This window comes from Panulirus ornatus, chromosome 21 (genome assembly GCF_036320965.1).
Source record: "Panulirus ornatus isolate Po-2019 chromosome 21, ASM3632096v1, whole genome shotgun sequence".
NCBI lineage: Eukaryota > Metazoa > Arthropoda > Malacostraca > Decapoda > Palinuridae > Panulirus > Panulirus ornatus.
The window spans coordinates 745,720-754,836 of NC_092244.1; the positions used below are offsets into that span (position 1 = coordinate 745,720).

Sequence of the window (9,117 nt, forward strand, 5' to 3'; positions counted from 1 at the left end):
GTAACATCTGCATCACCTTTGCTGCAAGACCTATGATCAGTAAAACTCAAGTTATCTCTTGAAAGTTTCAGTCTGTGAATTTTGCACACATGATAAAATATTTTACTTAATAATGCTGAATTTTAATTTTGAAAATTTCTTTGTGTAGTTATTCTCACTGTAGATGTTTCAGCATGGAGTGCACTTCCTAGATGATTTGATCTCAGTGAACCAAGTACAGAAGACTAATGAGTGATGAATGGGATATGAATTGTCTTTGCTACCATTGTTTTTCTTCATTTCCTAAATTGTGCTCCTAACTACAAACTTTATAACTTTCTTGGACTACCTAACTTCCTGCCTTAAGGCCAAGATAATTTTGTACCCAGACTGAGGTCACATGCTTTAGAGATATAAGTGTACACTGAAGGAAATGGTTGAAATCCTCTCACATGGATGAAGGGGAAGAGTAAACCCTCACAGTTTCAATTCTTAATGATCTGGAAGAAATTATTATACCATGTTGCAGATTTTCTTGATCTTTTTCCTAGCATGAAGAACCGTCTGCTCCCTCTATTAGGATTGCTGGCTTTGCTATGTCTCATTAAACTAAGTTTCCTAGCTAAACTTTTCCTTTCATGCACCTTACAGCTGCCCATTTTTCATTCTCATATAGCTGTTCTTATGCTCTTCCTCTCTTTTTGTTGAAAATTTGTTTCACCAGGCACTTCTGTACATTATGAATGCCTTTGTTATGAAGAAAAATATTATTATATGAAAAGTTTTCCAAATAGTGCTTCCCATTTTAAAGTCAGACAGTGGACAAATGTCCATAACTTACTTTGGTTAGGTTCAGAAAGGTATTTTTTAGACTGAATACTAACTTTTTGCATCCATTTTTCCAGGTGGACTCCTCACTGTACAACAATCCTGATCTAGTATGGCAGTACTTACCACTGGTGAAGGAGAAAGTTGACAAGATAGTTGTAGAGTCATGAGAGATTATCCTGGGCACAAGCTTAAAATTTTCCACACAAGATGAAATTTCTTAGAAGGTTCATTTGCTCCCAATAGGCTTTCAGAAAGCATACATTGAAAGATTGATCAAGCTTATTTGATGGATCATTAACCCAGTCACTATGGCAGGATCAAGACCCAGTGTCTCATCACTTCAAATTAAAAAAAACAAAAAATCAGTATTGATGGTCAGCTTTAAAAATAGGATATCAGTATTGTAAAATTTACTCAGAAGCATTCATGAGTAGTTAAAGTTTAAAGATAATGGTGGTAGGTGCTGCTAGGTATATGACTCGTCCCTGTTTGTACTGTATTATATAAGAATTTCTCCAGTTTAGTTTATAATTTTTCTCATATTTTGTTGTCTACATTCATATGTTCATTTATTTTTATACTCATTTCAGGTATTGTGTAAGTTGGTTCCATGTAAGTTGGTTTCATTTTACTTATACTATAATCACACACATTACATGCACACTTCACTTCAGCAAACTCTGCATGTAGTATGCCTGAAGACTGGTGCTGAATTAGTTTCTTCTGCACAGACTGACTATCTGTCCACCTATTTTCAGCATCAGTATCCTGTAACTTTACCAAGTAATTGGTGTCCAATAATTCCATGTAATATTTGGGGTTCTCAGCTGCAGCCCAGGCAACACAGAATTGTTGTATATTTTTCTACATCATTTTAACAGTATTGAGCAAGGCAAAGGAAAAACACTAGATATGCATAAAGCAACATTTGCAGGCATGCCAGTCACTATGATGTACAGCCTGCTTGTTATACATAAACAGGGGAGCAACAGTGAATGGGTTAATATCATAATCATTGAGTTATAGCTTTTATATCCTGCTGTGTTATCATTGAGAAGTTGGAATTAGTTGTTTGTTGTTGTTCACTTTAATTAATGGGCTTTTCCCTTTCAGAAATTTTTAGTGGATATTTGCAATTCACATGTAGTTTGTGATTGTTCCTGAATCTGTGAACATATGACTGGTTGATTTTCAGCCATCTTAAATTAATATGAAATTTTATATCAATGTACAAACATCTTTACCAGGTTCATTTAGTTTGATGAACCCCATTTCTTGCTACAGTTTATTATGATATAGCTCACAATAAAGCTCATGTTCCTTTTGCTGCAGTGGCCATCAAAAGTCAAGGAATTCACGGAAAAATTTGCAGAATACTGAACCATTATCCCTATGTAGAACCTAAAGATCAAGCTGTAGGATGAACCATTATCCCTATGTAGAACCTAAAGATCAAGCTGTAGGATGAACCATTATCCCTATGAAGAACCTAAAGGTCAAGCTGTAGGATGAACCATTATCAGTATGAAGAACCTAAAGATCAAGCTGTAGGATGAACCATTATCAATATGAAGAACCTAAAGATCAAGCTGTAGGATGAACCATTATCCCTATGTAGAACCTAAAGATCAAGCTGTAGGATGAACCATTATCCCTATGAAGAACCTAAAGATCAAGCTGTAGGATGAACCATTATCAATATGAAGAACCTAAAGATCAAGCTGTAGGATGAACCATTATCAATATGAAGAACCTAAAGATCAAGCTGTAGGATGAACCATTATCAATATGAAGAACCTAAAGATCAAGCTGTAGGATGAACCATTATCCCTATGTAGAACCTAAAGATCAAGCTGTAGGATGAACCATTATCCCTATGTAGAACCTAAAGATCAAGCTGTAGGATGAACCATTATCCCTATGTAGAACCTAAAGATCAAGCTGTAGGATGAACCATTATCCCTATGAAGAACCTAAAGATCAAGCTGTAGGATGAACCATTATCAATATGAAGAACCTAAAGATCAAGCTGTAGGATGAACCATTATCAATATGAAGAACCTAAAGATCAAGCTGTAGGATGAACCATTATCAATATGAAGAACCTAAAGATCAAGCTGTAGGATGAACCATTATCCCTATGTAGAACCTAAAGATCAAGCTGTAGGATGAACCATTATCCCTATGAAGAACCTAAAGGTCAAGCTGTAGGATGAACCATTATCAATATGAAGAACCTAAAGATCAAGCTGTAGGATGAACCATTATCAATATGAAGAACCTAAAGATCAAGCTGTAGGATGAACCATTATCAATATGAAGAACCTAAAGATCAAGCTGTAGGATGAACCATTATCAATATGAAGAACCTAAAGATCAAGCTGTAGGATGAACCATTATCAATATGAAGAACCTAAAGATCAAGCTGTAGGATGAACCATTATCAATATGAAGAACCTAAAGATCAAGCTGTAGGATGAACCATTATCAATATGAAGAACCTAAAGATCAAGCTGTAGGATGAACCATTATCCCTATGAAGAACCTAAAGATCAAGCTGTAGGATGAACCATTATCAATATGAAGAACCTAAAGATCAAGCTGTAGGATGAACCATTATCCCTATGAAGAACTTAAAGATCAAGCTGTAGGATGAACCATTATCCCTATGAAGAACCAAAAGATCAAGCTGTAGGATGAACCATTATCCCTATGAAGAACCTAAAGATCAAGCTGTAGGATGAACCATTATCCCTATGAAGAACCTAAAGATCAAGCTGTAGGATGAACCATTATCCCTATGAAGAACCTAAAGATCAAGCTGTAGGATGAACCATTATCAATATGAAGAACCTAAAGATCAAGCTGTAGGATGAACCATTATCCCTATGAAGAACCTAAAGATCAAGCTGTAGGATGAACCATTATCAATATGAAGAACCTAAAGATCAAGCTGTAGGATGAACCATTATCCCTATGAAGAACCTAAAGATCAAGCTGTAGGATGAACCATTATCCCTATGAAGAACCTAAAGATCAAGCTGTAGGATGAACCATTATCAATATGAAGAACCTAAAGATCAAGCTGTAGGATGAACCATTATCCCTATGAAGAACCTAAAGATCAAGCTGTAGGATGAACCATTATCAATATGAAGAACCTAAAGATCAAGCTGTAGGATGAACCATTATCAATATGAAGAACCTAAAGATCAAGCTGTAGGATGAACCATTATCCCTATGAAGAACCTAAAGATCAAGCTGTAGGATGAACCATTATCAATATGAAGAACCTAAAGATCAAGCTGTAGGATGAACCATTATCCCTATGAAGAACCTAAAGATCAAGCTGTAGGATGAACCATTATCAATATGAAGAACCTAAAGATCAAGCTGTAGGATGAACCATTATCAATATGAAGAACCTAAAGATCAAGCTGTAGGATGAACCATTATCCCTATGAAGAACCTAAAGATCAAGCTGTAGGATGAACCATTATCAATATGAAGAACCTAAAGATCAAGCTGTAGGATGAACCATTATCCATATGAAGAACCTAAAGATCAAGCTGTAGGATGAACCATTATCAATATGAAGAACCTAAAGATCAAGCTGTAGGATGAACCATTATCCCTATGAAGAACTTAAAGATCAAGCTGTAGGATGAACCATTATCAATATGAAGAACCTAAAGATCAAGCTGTAGGATGAACCATTATCCCTATGAAGAACTTAAAGATCAAGCTGTAGGATGAACCATTATCAATATGAAGAACCTAAAGATCAAGCTGTAGGATGAACCATTATCCCTATGAAGAACCTAAAGATCAAGCTGTAGGATGAACCATTATCAATATGAAGAACCTAAAGATCAAGCTGTAGGATGAACCATTATCAATATGAAGAACCTAAAGATCAAGCTGTAGGATGAACCATTATCCCTATGAAGAACCTAAAGATCAAGCTGTAGGATGAACCATTATCAATATGAAGAACCTAAAGATCAAGCTGTAGGATGAACCATTATCAATATGAAGAACCTAAAGATCAAGCTGTAGGATGAACCATTATCCCTATGAAGAACCTAAAGATCAAGCTGTAGGATGAACCATTATCAATATGAAGAACCTAAAGATCAAGCTGTAGGATGAACCATTATCAATATGAAGAACCTAAAGATCAAGCTGTAGGATGAACCATTATCAATATGAAGAACCTAAAGATCAAGCTGTAGGATGAACCATTATCAATATGAAGAACCTAAAGATCAAGCTGTAGGATGAACCATTATCAATATGAAGAACCTAAAGATCAAGCTGTAGGATGAACCATTATCAATATGAAGAACCTAAAGATCAAGCTGTAGGATGAACCATTATCAATATGAAGAACCTAAAGATCAAGCTGTAGGATGAACCATTATCAATATGAAGAACTTAAAGATCAAGCTGTAGGATGAACCATTATCAATATGAAGAACCTAAAGATCAAGCTGTAGGATGAACCATTATCAATATGAAGAACCAAAAGATCAAGCTGTAGGATGAACCATTATCCCTATGAAGAACCTAAAGATCAAGCTGTAGGATGAACCATTATCCCTATGAAGAACCTAAAGATCAAGCTGTAGGATGAACCATTATCAATATGAAGAACCTAAAGATCAAGCTGTAGGATGAACCATTATCAATATGAAGAACCTAAAGATCAAGCTGTAGGATGAACCATTATCAATATGAAGAACCTAAAGATCAAGCTGTAGGATGAACCATTATCAATATGAAGAACCTAAAGATCAAGCTGTAGGATGAACCATTATCAATATGAAGAACCTAAAGATCAAGCTGTAGGATGAACCATTATCAATATGAAGAACCTAAAGATCAAGCTGTAGGATGAACCATTATCACTATGAAGAACTAAAGATCAAGCTGTAGGATGAACCATTATCAATATGAAGAACCTAAAGATCAAGCTGTAGGATGAACCATTATCAATATGAAGAACCTAAAGATCAAGCTGTAGGATGAACCATTATCACTATGAAGAACCTAAAGATCAAGCTGTAGGATGAACCATTATCAATATGAAGAACCTAAAGATCAAGCTGTAGGATGAACCATTATCCCTATGAAGAACCTAAAGATCAAGCTGTAGGATGAACCATTATCCATATGAAGAACCTAAAGATCAAGCTGTAGGATGAACCATTATCCCTATGAAGAACCTAAAGATCAAGCTGTAGGATGAACCATTATCAATATGAAGAACTTAAAGATCAAGCTGTAGGATGAACCATTATCAATATGAAGAACCTAAAGATCAAGCTGTAGGATGAACCATTATCAATATGAAGAACCTAAAGATCAAGCTGTAGGATGAACCATTATCAATATGAAGAACCTAAAGATCAAGCTGTAGGATGAACCATTATCAATATGAAGAACCTAAAGATCAAGCTGTAGGATGAACCATTATCCCTATGAAGAACCTAAAGATCAAGCTGTAGGATGAACCATTATCAATATGAAGAACTTAAAGATCAGGCTGTAGGATGAACCATTATCAATATGAAGAACCTAAAGATCAAGCTGTAGGATGAACCATTATCAATATGAAGAACCAAAAGATCAAGCTGTAGGATGAACCATTATCAATATGAAGAACCAAAAGATCAAGCTGTAGGATGAACCATTATCCCTATGAAGAACTTAAAGATCAAGCTGTAGGATGAACCATTATCAGTATGAAGAACCTAAAGTCAAGCTGTAGGATGAACCATTATCAATATGAAAAACCATAAGGCCAGGCTGCAGGGATGTATGCTGACATCTTTTATGCTTGGGTGCAGCTGTATCATAATTAATTAGCATTGTTTTCTAATGAAACTTGTGTGTTCTCAAGGCATATCTTTCTCATATTATAGAATCTATTTCCTGCTTTCAAATGAAGCTACGTTGCTTGAAAACATTCCCAAAATCCTGTAATCACAGACCTTCATCCCTTCATTGTAAAAACTGACTACATCTAGGATGCTGCTTAAAATGTGGCATGAAATTTGGTTGTCATGTAAGTGCAGAAATAGCCACTAATGTTTATATTAGGAAAATGCCTTAAAAGTGCAGAAATATCGACTGTTTCCATATGGAGTCTGTCACGTGAGTGCAGAAATGGTGACCAAGTTTCCCTTAAGGAGCATGTTAGGTAAGTGCAGAAAGAGCTACTCGTTTTCTTGCGTAGTATGTCATACAGTTGCAGAAATAGCCATGAGGTTTCCATATGGAGAATTGCATAGGTGCAGAAACAGCAACCTAGTTTTTTGAAGGAGTATATGGTTGAGAAAGCAGAAGACGGTGTATTGAAATGGTTTGGTCACATGGAGCAATGAGTGAGGAAAGATTGACAAAGAGGATACATATGTCAGAGATGGAGGGAATGAGGAGAAGTGGGAGACCAAATTGGAGATGGAAGGATGGAGTGAAAAAGATTTTGAGCAATCTGAGCCTGAATATACAGGAGGGTGAAAGGCATGCAAGGAATAGAGTGAATTGGAACGATGTGGTATACCGGGGTTGACGTGCTGTCAATGGATTAAACCAGGGCATGTGAAGCATCTGGGGTAAATCATGGAAAGTTTTGTGGGGCCTGGATGTGGAAAGGGAGCTGTGGTTTGGGTGCATTACACGTGACAGCTAGAGACTGAATGTGAACGAATGTGGCCTTTGTTGTCTTTTCCTAGCACTTCCTCGTGCGTATGCGCATGAGGGGAGGGGGGTGCCATTTCATGTGTGGCGGGGTGGTGACGGGAATGGATGAAGGCAGCAAGTATGAATATGTACATATGTATATATGTATATGTATGTTTATGTTGAAATGTATAGGTATGTATATGTACATCTGTGGGTGTTTATGTATATACATGTGTATGTGGGTGGGTTGGGCCATTTTTTTGTCTGTTTCCTTGTGCTGTCATGCTGACGCGGGAGGTGGTGACTAGGTATAATAATGTCATTTGTATGCAGAAATAGCTAAAGTTTCTGTATAGGGCATGCCACATAAGTGCAGAAATTGTTACATGGTTTCCTTGAGAAGTGTATATGTTAGTAAGAAGAGTGTTAAAGTTGTCATCAGATGAGCTACTATTTAAGAAATGTAAATCAAAAACAGGAAAAAGACAAAAAGTGGGAAGCAGCACTGTCTGTAGGCTGATATGGAGTTTCAGAATGCATTGCAACAGCTAATTTGGGTCAAGGTTTGCCCTTTGCCAATGGCTTGTCAAGAGTGAAGCACTGAAAGGCTTAGAAGTAGACTAGAGATCACCAGTTAAGACTCTTTGCTGTGGCCAACCCCTTGAGGGAGTTCCCGAAGGGAATGAGTATCAGAGGTACAAATAGATAGATAGATGATTAGGTGCAGCAGTGTGACATGATTAAAGGAAAAAAAGCCATCTGTATGCATTAAGAGGACAGATTTTTTTTAATATTAGATTACTGCTTAAAAGAAATAGATTCTCATGTAATAGAAGTACCACATTATGCAAATGAACTTGCATTTGGAGACTTTGATAGGGTTGGAAGTTCAAACATATCTTGTTTGTGGCCTAACCAAAATATGATACTGATTTGATGGAAAGTATTGTGTTAATTTTAAGTATATTTCTGTATATCAGTGGCCTTTAACTTCTCTGTTGACATATAGCTGATTTTTTTCTTTGTGTAAATAATGGTTTTTCAATAAAGTATTTGTCTGAGCTTTGCAACCCATCATTTTGTCCATCACCTACATTTGTGTTGGACCCTATGCTACTTTGTCATTATATTAAATAAGATAGATCGTAATACTCTTTGTAAAAATATCATAAAATCTAGATATTAAGAGTTTGTTTGTTAAAAATATTATTTAATGGAGGTGCTTCATTCTTTTATTTGAGAAAAATTTACACTCCATATCAATGTTCATGTATTTGTTTTTTATATGTTTGCATCACCAAGTTTCATAAAAGCCGTGGAAACAATTTCTCTGTTAATTTTCTTTAGATAAGAGGTAGTAAGGGCAAATGAGTGCCCTAATCAAGTCCATCTTATGTATCTATTTTTCAAGGAAAAGAGGGAAACAAAGGAGGAGATGGAAGGATGGAATGAAAGATGCTTTCAAGGCTCAAAGCCAGAACATATAGGAGGGTGCCAGGTGTGCAAAGATCGAAGCAAATGGGAGGGACAAGTGGTGTCACTGGGCTGAACCAGTGCATGTGAAATGATGAGGGGTAAACAGAGAAAAGTGCACGAGACCTAATTGTGGATAAGGTG

The 9,117-nt window shown here is 36.3% G+C and overlaps 1 protein-coding gene across 4 annotated transcripts in view; it reads left to right on the forward strand.

Annotated features, from left to right (window-relative positions):
* The window catches only part of LOC139756242 (TIP41-like protein), a 62,853-nt gene extending 54,028 nt beyond the window's left edge, over positions 1 to 8,825 (forward strand). For all 4 annotated transcript variants that reach the window (XM_071675421.1, XM_071675417.1, XM_071675422.1 and 1 more), the window contains one exon: positions 885 to 8,825. Coding sequence is in view for 2 of the 4 variants with exons in the window: in XM_071675417.1 (XP_071531518.1) it covers positions 885 to 977 (93 nt within the window). In the remaining 2 variants the exon portion in view is untranslated. The remainder of the gene's footprint in view (positions 1 to 884) is intronic.
* The last annotated feature ends 292 nt before the right edge of the window (positions 8,826 to 9,117 follow it).